General features: G+C 39.6%; 1 protein-coding gene across 2 annotated transcripts; it reads left to right on the top strand.

Moving 5' to 3' along the window:
- The first annotated feature begins 3,451 nt into the window (after positions 1-3,451).
- rbm45 (RNA binding motif protein 45) lies at positions 3,452-16,974 on the top strand. 2 transcript variants are annotated; one of them, XM_088605192.1, is made up of 11 exons: positions 3,452-3,855; positions 10,408-10,530; positions 10,839-10,965; positions 11,181-11,300; positions 11,911-12,084; positions 12,744-12,873; positions 13,795-13,891; positions 14,076-14,099; positions 14,202-14,365; positions 14,810-15,023; positions 16,238-16,974. In XM_088605192.1, exons 1-10 carry the CDS (start codon positions 3,580-3,582, stop codon positions 15,000-15,002), a joined length of 1,428 nt encoding a protein of 475 aa, XP_088461318.1. In that variant the 5' UTR covers positions 3,452-3,579; the 3' UTR covers positions 15,003-15,023; positions 16,238-16,974. The 2 variants fall into 2 exon arrangements, with proteins under 2 accessions (XP_088461318.1, XP_088461319.1); XM_088605193.1 differs by lacking the exon at positions 14,076-14,099 and having other exon boundaries at positions 3,454-3,855.

Here is a 16,974-nt window from a genome sequence, read left to right as displayed (position 1 = left end):
AGCTATCTCTTGTACAGCTCATTTCACCCCACACAAACTAAAAATTCTCTCCCTTTTTCACAGTTCCTAAGGCTCTGACGACTTTGCAGTGATGACATGGATTTCCAAAAACATCTTTTTTTCCATCAGCAGAGGATACACCCATGTTATTGACAGGGCCCTCACCTTAGCCATAAACAGCCCTCATATCATCAACTTAATCAGGAATTTCCAGTCTCACAACTGCATTTCATTGGTGCTTCCCTGTCACCCTAACATCCTTTCTATCACCAGGACCATTAACAAAAACTTCCCCATCTTACCGGATGATCCCTCCACTGGTACCATTTTTTTATGCCTGCCCCATCATCTCATATTTCAAACCACTTAATCTGCGTAACATTTTTGTTCATAGCTCCCTTGTCCGCCCTCAGCAATCATCCACACCAGGCACTTTCCCCTGCAACAGAATTCGCTGCATAACCTGTAAATACGTATACTGTATATCCAATACCACACACATTCAAGGCCCCTCTGGACAATTCTGGATCACCCAGATGACATATTGTACCTCTAGCAGCCTTATCTACTGGATCTCTTGCAGAAAATGCCCAGCTACTGTATCTACATTGGGGAAACAGGAAGGAGACTGGGAGACCGCTTCAGGTAACATGTCAGGGCTGTGAGGATCAAAGATCTCTCCAAGCCCATAGTTTCTCATTTCACCTCCAATGGCCATGATCATACTGATCTCTCCGTCTGCGTTCTCAAAGGGGAGTTTCTCCGCTCCTATTGCAGAAAGACATCTGAAACCAAAATTATCCTTCCCCCTTCTCTCAACAACAGACACATTTCCTTCTAATCCTCTCTCTTCATTTGCAGGTTTTCACTTTACACCTGTCTTCACGTCTCTCGACATCTGAGTGCCCACTCTGCCTTTTGTTCTCCCATGCTTTATTATCTATTGACTTTCCTCTTTTTCTCTCACCTGAAGAAGGCTACACAGCCAAAACGTTGTTGTCATGATTCTAGTCCCTCCCCCTTAAGGGCGCTCCAGCTCTTTCACTTCTGAGTTGATTTTGTGCACCTGCCCCCTGTTCCAGCCTCCTATTCAGCCCACCTTAAAAGCCAGACGCTCACTCTGTTCCGGGCTCTGCATTGGTTCCTATACCAGGGGAGTCCGGGACCTGTAGTGCCTGGTCCCATTCCCCCCCTTTTCCCCCTGACCGTCCACCGAATCCCCCTCCGATTTTTAATCCCATTTGTCTTAGTCTCGGATGGACCGCCCGGCTCTGGACATTTGCCTCATCTTGGATTTCCCTTTGGACTCCCTTTTGGACAGTTTGCCTTGGATTCACCCCCCAGAACACCTGCGCACCATGGACACACCCCCTGTTTTCATTCCTGACCCCTGCATGCTTTTTTCCCTGTGTTTTCCTCACTCTTCCTCGGATTGTGTCATCTGCATAGGGTCTTGAAAGGACGCTTTCGTTACAGTTGTGTTTTTTTTCTTCTCTTTTCAGCATAAACCTTTACTTGTTCCCTTACAGAGCAATGTTCTTCATCTGATAACTGCATTTTTGTGGATTGGTTTCTATTTTATTTTCAATTTTTTGTGTTTATTCAGCAAGTATTCAACAAATATGTCCATCTATCCATTTTCTAACTGCTTCTCCCCATTCAGGGTTATGGGGGAGCTGGAACTTGTCCCAGCAGGCAACAGGCACAAGGCGGGGTACACCCTGGACAAGACGTCAGTCCATCACAGGCCTCACACAGACACAAGCATATACCCTCACACCAGGGCCAGTTTTCCCAGAAGCCAATTAACCTACCAGTATGTTTTTAAACTGGGGGAGGAAACTCAGCTGGAGAAAACTCACGTTAACACGGGATGAACATACAAACTTCACACAGAAAGCACCACAGGTCGGGAATTGAATCCAAGGCCCCAGCGAGGCAAAGGTTAGCAACACTAACCACTGTGCCCGCCACGCTGCCCTTCAGCAAAATGTGTTTTTAAAAAATAGAACCACACTGGTGTACCATTTATAATATAGAATGGGACGGGATGAGTGCTGTCGATTCATGGCAACCCTATGGACAGTTACCCCATCACTATCCACAGAGTTTTCATGGCAAGAGACAGATGTACAGTAGATTGCCAGGCGTTTCTTCCACATGGATAGTGCTATTGTTGTTGCCTTTGTCATAGAAACGTAATCCTCCACCGCCAACACCGCCCCATACTGCTGCACAGTTTGGGTTAATAGAGAACCTTGTACCCGACGTGGGACACAAACCCACTACCCTGAGATTATGAGTCTCATGCTCTACCACCAGAGCTAGTCGGGGCTATAATATAAAATATTTATATAGAAATTGAAATTGATGTTTTTAATATAGACAATTCTGCAGAATAAAACAGGAAATGAAAAAAATAGGAAAACATTACCTGTCCAAAGACAAGCCACCTATTCTGCAGGTGATTATATTGATTAAAATGACTACAAATAACTAACTTTTTCATGATTATTTTTTTAAAAAATGGCAATTTTACCAACACATACTAAAACTGAATTAAGATCACTTTATTGGCTACAGTATATACAATTTCTTCATTTAGGAATGTGTCTTTTCACATACCCCAGCTTGCTCTGAGAGACACACAGACAGGGAGAGAAGCTTGGGGTCAGAGCGCAGGGTCAGCCATTTATACGTTGCCCCTGGATCAGTTGGGGATCAGGGCCTTGCTCAGGAGCCCACCAGAGTAGGATTCCTCTGCCGGCAGCAGGATACGAACCAGCAACCTTCCAGCCACAGGCGCAGATCCTTAGCCACAGAGCCTTGTGTTTAATGAATATATACATGTATATTATTGTGATATTATTATACTAATATATTACATGTATATTATAGGCTGTTCTTCATGGTAGAGAATGACTGACTTTTGTGAATTCAGAGGTGACTGGTCAGATCAAAGTGGACCCCACACTTTGGCAGGTTGAACTGGTGTTGTCTCAGGACAGAGATATATATTTAGATGTTGTCTGCGGAATTCAGCCAGTGTGCATTCTCTTTGTCACTCTTGCTTTGCTTCCTCCCTGTGGTCTCAGTGCTGGGCTCATCCCCGCATTTTTTCCTCCACTTCCTCAGAGTCCTACCACTCCCCAAGTCAATGTTGCATTTCTTTTCTTTGCTTTTATCATATTTTTGAAACACTTCTTCTTCTTCTCAGAAGCAATTGTCTTGGAAATGCCCTGGGGTGAAGAGAACCTGTTCTGGGGGGCCTGGAGTCCGACAAGAGGAGGACATCACGAGCAGAAGGCCTGTGGTGTCCACAGTAGAATTGTAGAGAAGGGTTCACGGTGTTGGTGCTTTCCACTTGATGCATTCCGGATCCATGCCAACAGATGGCGCTATAGAATTTCTGTGGCATAAAAAGAGGAGGTGCTGCGCTCTTGTGGCTGTAAAGGGTTAGCGGCGGCGTGAGGTCTGATTTTTTTTTTTGTTATCCGAGTGATTCTAGGTTTTGGTCTGACAAACGGCAAACCGTAAGAGTGCACATTTCCAAACCAGCCGCGGCCTAAGGTTAAGAAGATGGAAGATTATAGTTTTAGGCCGTCCGTAGACAGTCTCGACGACCCTCCAAACAGCCGCTTGTTTTTAGTGACGAGCAAATCCACTTCTGAAGAGGTGATCCGTGAGCACTTTTCGGTTTTCGGAGAAATTCAAGATATCTGGGTGGTGAAAGACAAGCAAACAAAAGAGTCAAAAGGGGTATCCTTCGTTAAGTTCGCCAAATCGTCGCAAGCATGTCGGGCTATGGAAGAAATGCACGGGAAATGTCTTGCAGAAGGAACCAAACCCATTAAGGTTTGTATATATCAAGTTCCTGGCGTTTTCTATTTGCTGTCTTGTTGTTCAGCACACGTAGCGTCGTTGACAAAATGCGGATGGAATTTCGAGGAATCATGGCGAATGTGACGCTTGCTCTTTCGCCAAACCGTCGAATTGGTTTTATTTATAGTGTATTTCGTATCCCACTAACTTTTATACGTAAACAGTGAAATGCGTGAAGCTAAACTCATAGGCGCTTCGTTAAGCTGCGCTCGCGTTTTCTGGGCCTCGCTCCTCATTTTGCATATAGCCGGAGTTATTGTATATCGTTCAAATACTACTCAAGGCTATCTCTTAGCAAAGTAAGACGAAAGGTTCGTGTAACTGCACCTTTAAACGATTTTATGTCTGCAATTCATTTTGCGTCCTAATCCATTTTCAGAATGGATATTGTGTTTCCCTGATTTCCTGAAATTTGCATGCACTTCTTGCCACTTATGCCTGTTGACGTTTGAGGTTTTCTTTTTAGCTGAGGGGGAGTTATTTGAATTTTAATTTGAAATGTGGCATCCCTTTACATGTCGAAAATGTATTATTTGAACCTCCGTTCTTCTGAATCGGTACTAAAAACATCAGATTCGAAAATGTATCCCGAAGAAAAGACGTCTTTGTAAATGCAGCCGAACTGGATTACAGCCGTGCTTTGCTCCTTCGCCATCAGAACGTCCAAAATACTGTAACTGTAGTTCTTGCAGATTTATTTTCTCGCACGCGTTGAGCACAAGTTCCTCAGATAGCACATAATTTATAGCTTTCCTAGGTGTTGTAAAAATGATTAAAAATGACGGAATTTATAAAAGCTCAATTGAATCTAGATGTAAATATTATACGTATATATAGATTTAAATATGCATTAATATCTTTGTATAGGTGGGGTAGGTTAGTCCCAAACTGATAGTGAAGTTTTTTTTTAATCGGATTTAGGGATTTTAAGACGCACACACGCGGTTGTTTTAATTTTGTCCTACTTGATGTGAAGTGACCAGCCAGACTGCTCTGGTATGATGTCACCTGATGGACCAATGACTGGTGTTTGTTATAGAAAGGCCAGGGTGGGAGATGTATGTTATTTTTCCCCGAACAGATAACCATCTCATGTGTGGAAGGACATGTAACAATAGCATTTCGAAATGTTTTCACCAAAAGCTAAACAAATGGGCTTGCATGCTTGGGGTTCTACTGTAAGGTAGCATGCATTAATTTCATTTTTAGTTCTAAGGCATTTTTTTAAATGTAAAAACAAAGAAACAACATTGTCCTGCCTGGCTATTGATTTATATAATACCATTTTTAATAGTGTTTTTCTTAACAATCCTCTCAAAGCGCTTTACAGGTAATGGGGACTCCCCTCCATCACCACCATTGTGTAGCCCCTGGATGATGTGACGGCAGCCATAGTGCGCCAGTACGCTCACCACACATCTGCTATCAGTGGGGTGGAGAACAGACTAGGAAGGAGAAGCCAATTCATAGATGGGGATCATTAGGAGGCCATGATTGATAAAGGCAGGGAGAACTTTGGCCAGTACACTGGATTTAACAGCCCTACACCCCTTGTTGAATGTGTTTGTGTGCAAATGAAAGAAAAGTAAATGGGATCATAACTCAACCATTATGTTGTAGCCTGTTTGGCAAATACCACAGCGTGTTTTATTCATGTTGGTAACTGTTTTACATTACGTAAAGCGGTAACATATGTTCCAGATATTGTTCTTTGTGGTTTAATGGAAAACCCTTGTTTCGGCTACATGATCTGTAATGGCTGTAAAATCATTGAAGAATGTTAACGTGTATTCAACATAATTTTCAAACCGGTGTCTGTAAGTTACTCCTGTGTCCCCTGTTTTAGACTGTCATCTCATCCAGGGTGTACACTTGTCTTGAGCAAGGTGCCTGCTGGGTTTGGCCCTTCCTTAGGATGAGGCAGTTATGGATAATGGCTGCACTGAAAATTGATTTTAACTATAAAGCACATTAGCATACAATGCCATTATGCTGTGGTTGTAGGAAAACGACATGATGAGTTTGCTGATGTGAAGATGCCATCCGTATTGCGGTCTTGCTCTGGTACTTTCCGAGAGGAGTTGGTTTAGGGATGCTGCATTCAGACCATTGAGATTTCCTCCGGCATCATTATTTGGAAGAATCTCCAGCCACCACCCGTAGGAAGGAAAAGGATTTTTAATATTTTGAAGCATTGTGTGAATGTGGATGAACATCTGTGTTCAATTAACATAAGGCTGTACCAGTCAGATGTGGTTATGATGGCGTTACTGTGTCATATTGGGCAGCAATATAAAACAATGTACTTATTTACTCACCGGTGTTCTTTTTATGGTTGTATCACAGCTGTGGCATACACCTTTGCACTGCTTGTAGCACAGATTCATTTACAGAGGGTGCCAGCAAACACCTGATTTTCTTTAAGTATTGGTGGGGAAAAAAGTGTTGATTCCACAAGTCAATCCTCTGTTCCAAATCATCCTTTCCACGGTATCCTACTAAGTGCTTTGGAAGAAGAAAATGATGGGGCCCTGGCTTCAACTCCAGCCCTTGCGGTAAATGGTAAAATGTGACCTTCAAGCTCCGGATCACAGTGCAGCATGAAAGTTTGAGCCTTTGAAGTGCTCATTTACATCATTTTTTTATATTGCCACTCGAGCTGCTTTTTTTTCTTTAAATTTAGATTGAAAATGGTTTCTCCGGAAGTTCATTCATGCGTTTTAAATGCTATATTGAGCATTTAAATGCATGTGTTTTTTCCCCAACAACTGAATTTGAGAATACAAGAGATTTGCCATTTCACACCATTTGAGTTTTTAAAAAAAAGAGCATTCTAAGTATCAGTTATTTAATTTTTTTATGTATGTCACTTTTGCACGGTGTTTCTGTGTAAGATGCTTTTCTTTATAAGGGACTGAGAAGCTGGAGCTCTGTTTAGTTCCTGCTGTGGGTAATAGCTATACTGTAAAAAGGAAGTGACTTTCTTTGGAATACAGCCTTGTGCTTCTACTGTAAAGTTTTTATAAACTTTTGGCAATAAGTGTGTATGTATTTTTAATGCAGTTTATTGAAGAAACGGGGAGCAGTGTAGTATGTAGACCTTTGGACTCATGACGGGCAGACTGTGGGCTTAGGACCTGCAGCCTCTGTACCCTGAGTGAAGTACTTCTACACCCAGTTTCTACTGCTGTAGAAATGGGCACCATTGCTAGGGGGTAATCCCTATCATGTGTATAATTTCAAATTTGTATAGGAGGATTTGGTTTTTGGTTCTGCATGGTGGTGCCTATTGCTGCCTCGCACTGCCTGGGCCCTGGTTTAATTCTCGACCTACAAGTCATCAATTCTGAAATCAGTAATGGGTATCAAAAACTGGACTCTATGAATCCAGACACTGCTGTTCTAGGAGTCCCCCACCTAAGGCTATGGTTCTGACCAAAACTGTGGACTGCGTTCTGCACGGCTCCCCCTAGTTATGGTGTAGTAGGTGATATTTCTAGATGAACTGCACTTAACCTCTGCAGGTCCCGATCACTAGCTGGAAAAACTATGTATGCAGATAAAATGGTATGCAAAAATCATCTGTTCATATTTTTTTTTACTTTGAAATACGAGTGGGGATTGTATATTGAATCTAAGAGCTGTAGTGTTTTGACTTCTGTTTTTCCTGCTAGAATAGTGGGGGGTGAAGTCCACACTGATCTTAACGCCTCAGTGACTGCAGCACTTCTGTTTCTTTATAATGTAAGGAGCTGTATGATGTGTAGTGGCATTATTTTTGCAAACTGTATCCTTATTTTGAAAGTAAGGGGTGTAATAGCCACAAAAAGGTTAAGATATTAGCTATAATGATATAAAGACGCAAAAAAGGCTTTAAATGTTTACTTGATCTGCCAAAAGTCATTATTACTATGCATCTAAAGTAAGTGTTGTTTAGTATGATTGCAATTGACAAATCACGTTTAAAAGAGTCTGGGATAGCTATGAAATATTTAGAAACATGTTCTATAGTTAGTGAGGCCTGTCGAGTCAGAAGAACTGAATTACATGAAAGAAAAATCCCACTTCATCCATCACTTTAGTGCAGTACCCACCTGGGTGTTGCACAAAGACTATTATTCACCTGCAACACCTACACATCACATCAGGCAGAACTGAAGAATTGTCTGCCCATTTGAATTAAGTGGCATTTGTAGGAAGACCTGATTGTTCAATTCCACGGGGGAGTTTAGCCTGGAAACTGGTTTAAAACAACCTTTTTTTTTCCCCGCTTTAAAAATGTTTTTACATTTTCTTCTTCGATATTCTGAATGCCTAGAAGGTATTGAAGTTTGATAAACCTTTAACATAGGCTTTCAGTGTTTTGTCTCTAATTAGCTCTTAAATGCATTTGGATGCTCTGAAGTAATTTCTCATTATTTCAGAATTGATCCATTGACCAGTTAAGGCCTCTGCTTTTGGAACTGAATTTGGAAAGGTATTTCTCTTGTGCTTCAAGCAGTATGCAGTATATGCAGTATTTGTTAGCCACCCATCTCAAAATTCTGTATACTATCTTTCCAAATCTTCATTTTGTAACTTCGCTCATACCAGTCTTCTGTAGTGTTAGCAGTGTTACGTAATCGCCTTTTCAGAAATTATGAGCTTTAGGTTTTAGCTGTAGAGTTTTAAAACGGGACATTTTATGAGTTATATTTACAGTATTCTCTAGTGGTTTCTGATCCTCTTTTTCTTATCATGCTGCTTGCAGAAACTAAATCAATTAAATGCCGATGCCATTAGCGTGTCCTGACAAATGAGACAAGAAAGCAGTCATTAAACATTTCTGTTTCAGACTTAACCAGCCTTTCCGATCTATAGGAGTGAAATTGAACTCACTGGTAATAATGGCCTCTTCTTTATCACTTACGTTCCAGAGTACATTGTTTAACAAAGCACTCTTTTCAGCTTTTGACTTGGTAACATACCCCTTTTGCTAATCCTTTCAAAACTTTCTTTGCAGATTTAAACCATGTAGCCTCTAAAATATTAACTGTCTTCTGACTGACTGCATTTGATGTATAGTGCTTTGAGACGGCAACTTCTGTCTTGCTTTTCTTTCCAGAATCTATTATTGCCACCAATACTTTGTTCATACCCAAACTTTTGATTCTAGATTTTAGTGACTCCTATCATCGTGACCATGTGATAATTCTAACTTTCCTTTCATTTAGATAGTGCCCTGCATATGTTCCTGATACTCTTGCACATTTTTCACATTGTAGCTTTAAAGCTTGCAGTGTTAATTGCTAGTTCCAAGTATTAATATTTGTTATAAACACAACATATTCCACACTTTCCAAGCAAAAAACGAAACGGATGAAAAATACAAAACCTTCAGTGTGGCATACATTTTGTTTTTAAAACAAGTTGTGGAATCTCTTTTGTAAGAGAAGGGTGTGAAAAAATATCTGAACCACTGTATATCTCTCTGCGCATGGTAAAATTGATAAAGTGGAAGGTGTTGTATTGCATAGATCAGGTTGTCCAAACTGAGCAGCTGTATGAGGATGAAACTGTCTAAGGATGCCATTGTGAGACCAAAAGTGACTTTGAAAAAGCTACAGAATTTACTGACTGAGATGGGAGAACTCTTCTGTGAGTTAAATCCAACTTGTATGGCAGAGTGGCAGGAAGAAAGCCATTACTCAAAAAAACCCACTAAAATCTTGCTGTCTTTTGCAGTATCCTTTGTATGCACTACCAGGTCTTTGCCACCTCTATCAGTGACTGGTGAGATCTGCATTCTTGTAACCCAGCAGACAGTTTTGTGACAACCACAACTTCCTCTTTGTTACAAGTTTGAGAACTGGTTGCAAATATGTGACAGCATGGATTTTTTCTTTTTCAGCTCATTTTTTTATTTTCAGTGTCTCGAAGAGGAACAAACCTGTTTAATGATGTGGCAGCTGTTAGTAGTGTATGGGTCATAGTCTTTTTAAAGACCTGGGTGCAGATGCTTTGCATTTGACTGTCAGTTGTGTGCCATCCTCTGTGAATTAAAGATTTGCTAGCACTTCTGACCTCAAACAACTTGTTCTCCAAGGCTCTGTTGATTGTGGCTGTTGACTGGTACAATTTTGAAGGACAGGAAAAACAATGTCGTGTTTTGTTTCCACAGTCACTTGTGGGATACACCTGTGACAGGACAGCAGTCCATCGCAGGGTACAGATAGATACAAACGGACGCATGTATCGGAGCCAATTTTACAGAAATCACTTAACCTACCAGTATGTCTTTGGGCTGAGGAGGAAGCTGGGGCATCTGGAGAAAACCCATGGAACACAAAGGGAACATAGAAACTCCACACATAGTACCTTGGGATTTGAACCCAAGGCCCCAGGACTGTGTGACCATACTGCCTGTTTGTCAGTTTAATTTTTTAAAAAGCCTTTCCTGAGTTTTGCACTAGATGTTTTAAGGTTTCCTCATTATAGGGTTTATCGTAGACTGCTGATGGCTTTACATGACTCTTCTGTTTGCAGGTGTTCATTGCTCAGTCCAGGTCCTCAGGAAGCCATCGGGATGTGGAGGATGAGGAGCTGACAAGAATTTTTGTCATGATTCCCAAAACATTTACAGAAGATGATCTCAAAGAAACATTCAAGGTAACTGACCATTTATTCAATTAGAAGATAGCTGTAGATCTCTCAAAGAGCTGTGTTTTATTTACTGTTACAAAGTGTGTTGCTTTCTGTGTGGAATTGGTGAAATAGAGGCACATTTAAGTACATCATGGATTTACTTGTTGCACTACATCCTTCTACATTGTCACCCTCTGAGACTTGACTAAACAGAGCTTCGAATCGGCATCTTCAAGATAAACCCTTTGATTTCTTGCTGTAATGAAAACCATTCTCCTTTGTTATTTTGTCATTTGTTTTTGCACACTCCTGAGTGAATCTTTGTTTTCTAGGAATATGGTGACATAGAATATTGCGTTATTATAAAAAACAAAACTACTGGAGAGAGCAAAGGTTTGGCTTATGTGAGATATCTCAAACCTTCCCAAGCAGCAACAGCTATTGAAAACTGCGACAAAAGTAAGCAATACTTACTCCTACTCTGTAATATCTGTGCAAACAAAAGTGTAATTGGTTAAATGTTTCATACGAAAAACAATTGAGTTGTTTTTGCCCATTTGCTAGTTAATTTATGCATGGCTAAAATGTTATGTCCTAAATGAGTCTATTAACACTACACTTTTGATGGCAGTATTAAAGAGTGGATCTTCTAACACAAGCTCCTTTGTTTTCAGCCTTCAGAGCTATTCTTGCTGAACCCAGGAACAAAAATGTGACCACTGAAAATGACTATTTTAGCAATGTCAGAACCGACCACGTGACCAGCGATCCAGGAATGAATGCATATCAGTTTGGTAGGTTACTGCATAATGTGGTGGACGTGCTTGAAATAAGTGAAGTATACATAGTCACTCTGAATATACAAAAATACTGGTAGAGATTACAGAATATGGTGTTTTTGTAGATTGTTATAGTTCATTAAATACAAGGACATTTTCTAGATGTCAATGATATAAAACTGTTCTTGGTATAGCCATATATTTAAGTTAATGATGCATTGTATCAAGAAATAAGAAACTGCCAACCCTTTTTTTTCCAGTAGTTTAGCGTAGCTTTAAAACACCATTAAAATTGTATCTTGTAACATTACTTTTTTGCTTAGTATTTCACAAATATATTTTATGACTTCCCTAGTAATTAGGTCTGATAATGACTTTAATAGTTGTGATAGATAGATTTATGATAGTAATAGAATTGTCAGTAATGTGCAGTGTGCTTCTGGAAAAAACTTTTTATCAACTCAATTTTGAAGTCTACAGAATATTGTATAACTTTTGTTGAACATGATGAAAATCAGTTTTGTATTTCTTTTAAGCATGTGTAAAAGCTTAATTTTAGAAACCCTTCCTCTTGCAAAGGTTGTGGTCACAGAATTAAGATTTGTTTCTTTTTCACCCGATGAAGCTGAGGCCGTAAATTACGGAATGGGAGAAATGCGAAGCACGGATATTATAACTCGGTGCTTGTTGGTGTCATCAAGAGCAAGTATAACACAGGAGCAAGTTTACAGTCTCTTTGATCTGATTCCTGGGATGGACTATTGTGAGATGCAGAGGGATCCTTATGGATTTAACAAAGGTATTGTAACAAATAAAAGGAGGTGTGTTAAAAAGTAATCCTGGCTCCAATTTGAAGCACCTGATAACTTGCCATGTATAGTTCTGAATGTGGGTTGACCAAGCAGATCATAGTTTTTTCACTAACTGCAGTTCACAAATTGACCAAAACTGCAAGTCCCTGAGCTTGCCCCTTCTACACTCCAAAGCTATCCGCACTTGTCCCTTCTATGTCGGACCAATCTTAGTACAAGCTGACCACAATGTGGCTCCATACAGAAGTAATGATGGTTTTCTAAACCTAAAAATGCATTCATGGGATACAACATGTGTAGCTGGACCTAAAAGCAAAACTCTTTCTTCAAATCTAAAATAACCCCTAATTTGCTTTCATGGCCAAAACTCTTATGTTCCGCCAAAAAGTAGGCTGGAAAGCTCTTCAGCCATCACCCATTTTCAGGTCTGCTAAATGGTTCTGAGTGGAAAATGGTTACTTCACTTTCCATAATGGTATAACTATTTCAATAGCCTTGCAAAGAGGCATTTTATAGAGTTTACTACTTTGTCTTGGAAATATAATTCCAAAGACATGAAAAAAATATGGCATAATTTGTTGTCACCATGAATTTTTTTTATAAATGTTTAAAGTTTTCAGTTTAACATTAATTTTATTTTCCCTAGGTCAAGCTATGGTCCGGTACAATAACCTAGGCTCGGCTGTATATGCTAAGGAGAAGCTGAATGGCTTTGAGTACCCTCCTGGAAACCGTCTGGCTGTTGTCTACGTAGATGATGGTGACGACAGGTCCAGGTAAGGCAAAACATTTAGGTTTTCAGAGTTTTGGAATTTTTCCACATTAGTAATGTAGAATTAAACCAGAATAGCATTTTTTTTCTACAGTAGTCTGTTCTGCACGCAAATGTGTGATTTTTTATGTACTGTGGATGGACTTATGTACTGACCTGTTCCCTGAACACAGCAATTTAAGTGGTCTGTAGCTTTGACACATCTTTCATGTAGACTGCTTTGGCATGTACGTTTCTTGCCCTTGCTGAGAGTTGAACTCTTATAGTTATTCTTTTTGTGAGGTGTTTTTTTTTGTTAAAGCCTCAATTCCAAAAAAGCACCATTGATCTTATTGCTAAACGTGCAAGTGCATTCAGGCTGAGGTGCAAAATAGCTTCACTGGCAAATCTAGTAATGGTACACTTTAAGTCACTTAAATTCTTTTTTCATACAACTGTATCCATTGTTTCACACTGCATGCATAATGATGCTGTTTGGTTTTGTGCCATCCTATTGATATGCAAACACTGGACATTGAATTGTATTCATTTTTTAAAGATGTCTTCCATTCTATTCCAACGCTGCTTTTGACTGTTTAAACACTTTTGGATATTTTTTTTCTGTCTTCCACATCTTGCCACACAAAATAGCTGCAGAGCTTTGATTCATAATCTTAGAACTTGGTGCAGGTTCACTTGGAGAGTGAGCTGGCTCTTGGTCACTATAGACCATTGAGGTGATTTTATAAAACAGGGAAGGAAAAGGATATTGATCATTCAATGGAAATCATAAAAATGTTCAATACAACTGTAAATGTAATTTCTACTGTATTATCTAGTTATGACATTTTTGTAAAGTGGGTGAGTTTTGAATTTCCTTTTTATAGTAGTTGTGGCCACACATCTGTAATATATGAATACAGTGGTACTGGTTTGATTTTTGCAGCCCTGTGGGGAAGATGGCCTTACAGTTGGTAACAGCCCAAATGATGTCTATGGTGTGGAATAGCCCTGCCGGCCAACAGTTAATGAAAGCAAACACCGTAAGTAGTCGACGGAAGAGTAGCTTGTTCAATCTGTGGATTTCAGCACATATTCTGGATGTATGGTGCAGAAATGATATCCAGTCTCAGTCAGTCGTTTCATGCTTGAACTTGGTTTAGGATTCTTTTTCCTCTAGGACAGTTAACAAAAAAATTGATTTGGGGATTTTTTTTTTGTATTCAGAATAATGCGGAAGAGTTTTACCAGGTAACAATTTGATATTATTTGTAAATTACATCAATATTTAGGAGGGAAACTTGTTAAAGAGCATCAGGCTGAGCCCAGAGCTTTCGTCTTGATCTTTTGAAGGGGTACGCAGCAGCCAGTGTTCCTCAGATGCCCCGTGTCCAGACAGACGTAGCCTTGCCTCCCCACAAGAAGCTTGCCCCTTCCGACAGCAGAGTCAAAGAGCGGCTCTTTGTGGTCTTTAACCCTGCTCCCTTACCCGTGGACGTGCTGGAGGATGTGTTCTGGTAATAACCCTATACAAACGGAGATGGTGCTTGGGTGGGGGGGTTTACCCAGGAAAGTCATTTTAGGAGAGTGTTGTTAGAGTTAAAGGACGTAACTCTACCCCTTTCCTTTACAAATGGGGTTGGCACTGGTCTAACTAAAAAAAGTAATTGGATCAGTGTTAGGCTATTGGCATTAGGGATAATATTAAAATAACCTTAACTGCCTGCATCTTAAGATTGTATCTGGTAGGGATAGGAGTGCTAGGATGGAAGTAATGGTAATTGGAGGATTTTGGTTTGTGTTAAGCACGGGCACATAATTAGATGCTTAACCCAGTTCATCCTGAAAATGCAGTGCTGTTACCTTGCTGTGGTTTCTCAGTATCAAAACGCACAAAGCTGAAGCAGAATGTACTTGATGTGGACTTATTGGTTCGAACCTTTTGTGGTCCCGTCTTTCAGTCGATTTGGATCCCTTGTGGAGGTGTATGTAGTGCCAGGCCGAAATGTGGGCTATATCAAGTATTCTGAAAGAAAGAACGCCAACGACGCGATGGCGGCCCTGCACGGCAAAGTGGTGAATGGCGTGAAGTTGAAGGTGATGCTTGCGGACCCCCCCAAAGAAGAGTCTCACAAGCGTCAGCGGACATACTAATTCGCCATTCGTGTGGATTTGGTAAGTGCAAATACGGGTAAGCTGAGTGTTTACAGAGGAGTGTGGAAAGGAGAGATAGACCATATACAATTCCATTTCATTACCTCACCATGAGAGTGTCTCTTCCCTCTCAGGGACTAAATTCTACATCGAATTTGCTTCATTGTCTAACCAAATAATGGTCTGTGTTGTATTTATTAATATAAGGTTTGGGAAAATTGTTGGCAAGATCATGTGAAGCATATGGAATAGTAAATAGGATTTTTTTTTTAATTTTTTTCCTATCTTAAAATGATTACATTTTGTTCTGAGTTAATAAAAACTTGCTTTTTTTGAACACTTAAATCTCAGAGGTTTAATTTTTGATGGAATTCACCATTGGTCCTTCCTAAATCCAAGTGAGGTTTTGATGTACATTTTGCTTTAAAAGCAAATATTCGACTGTTTCTAATACAGTAAGGGCAACATAATATACTTTTTCATGATCAGATGTTTTTGTGTTAACAGTGTACAGGTTCCTGTGATTTTCATTTTTCCCCCAGCATGTGAAACGGTTGGTTTCTGTGGCATTTGCTGCAAGGACAATTGCTGGTAGCTTTTTGGTCCAGTAATCTGTTTTCATAAGTCAGAAAGCAGGAAATTGAAAAAACCCATGCGCTCCATGAGTGCAGACGAGAAGGACTGTGAATGTTTGAGATACTGTATATACACACTTCAGAAAGCATTAATCCAGTTTAACTACTGGCCTTTAAGCCTTGTGGTCCTGCTTATGGTTATAAAAAAGGTAAGAGGCTAGAAAAGTAGAGGGAGAAGATGCCAAAACATGATTACATGGGAAAAGAGTAGACCAAATGTTGTAGTTTACAAATTGTGATGTGGCAGTTTTTCTAGGTAAAACACAAAAAAAAAAAACTTGGAAGGAATGTTTCGTTCACACATTGATTTTGTTTTGATTTTTTTATTTAGAAGAAAACTTGGGCTGTTGACCTCTTTCTGATTTACTGAACCTGGTAACATTTCAGAGTTGGTTTGAACTCTGAAATTGAAATTTACATTTAATGTTAATGTATTTTAAAACCTATGCAAATATGCCAGTTACCTTTAAACAGCTGCCACCATAGGCTATGTAAAAAAAGCCCTGTGTCTGGTGTGTGCCTAGTTCAGGAAAACTTGATGGCAAAAACAAATGTTTTTAATGTTGCGTATTTATGGTTGTGATGTTTTTGTTTCTGCAGAGATGATTTAAATGACATGACCCTCAACATGACTGGACATAGAAACGATGACTGGACGTCATAGCTACAGACAGTGACTACCTTTTCGTGACATTGCTACTAACTGTTTTTTTTCTTTTGTGTGTCTAGTTTTTATCGCTTGTTGGAGCAAAGAAGTAAATTATCATGAGACATTAATTTTGGGGTACGAAAAAGCAATTGGTATACAATAAAACCTTTAGTTTGTGCTTTGGTTTCCAGTTTAGTAGTGATGTCTGTACCTAGGTTTTTCTTCAAAGTTTTTGTTGATTTTCTCTTTTTTTTTTTTACATTTCTGAAAATACAAATTCATTTTTAATAGAAATTCCAATTATTATTCATCAAATGTAGATGCTCGTTTTTACCACATTTGTTTTCGTTAATAGTCTGTGGTAGAACTGTTTTAGCAGTTATCAACATTATGATAATCTGGTTTTATTTCATTAATATTAGAATTTGGGTCTGCACTATTTCCATTAGCAGGTTTATCTTTGTACGTGTGCGACCATGTTATAATGACTTACTGTTCCAGCTTCAAGGTTTCTTTGTTCAAGGGATGTTCAACCTGTCCTTTTTAGACACTGCAACAGAATTATAAAAAGTTTTGCATTAAGGTGTTTTTTGTGATGGAGAAGTACTTTCTGAAAAAAGATGCACGACACATTGAGTCATCCTTTCTGGTTTATTTCTGTTATTACAAAATAAAAACTTCAACCATG

The sequence above is a fragment of the Lepisosteus platostomus genome, chromosome 14 (genome assembly GCF_059453375.1).
Source record: "Lepisosteus platostomus isolate fLepPlt1 chromosome 14, fLepPlt1.hap1, whole genome shotgun sequence".
Taxonomy (NCBI): Eukaryota; Metazoa; Chordata; class Actinopteri; order Semionotiformes; family Lepisosteidae; genus Lepisosteus; species Lepisosteus platostomus.
The sequence above is the reverse complement of the archived record's forward strand: the minus strand, read 5'-3'. Positions and strand labels throughout refer to the sequence as shown.

Bases quoted from the DNA above. Each gene is read 5' to 3' on its own strand.
- rbm45 (XM_088605192.1), top strand. From the start codon at position 3,580: ATGGAAGATTATAGTTTTAGGCCGTCCGTAGACAGTCTCGACGACCCT. The intron at 12,085-12,743 runs GTATTGTAACAA...TATTTTCCCTAG, and splicing joins TCCTTATGGATTTAACAAAG to GTCAAGCTATGGTCCGGTAC. The intron at 14,100-14,201 runs GTAACAATTTGA...GATCTTTTGAAG, and splicing joins ATGCGGAAGAGTTTTACCAG to GGGTACGCAGCAGCCAGTGT.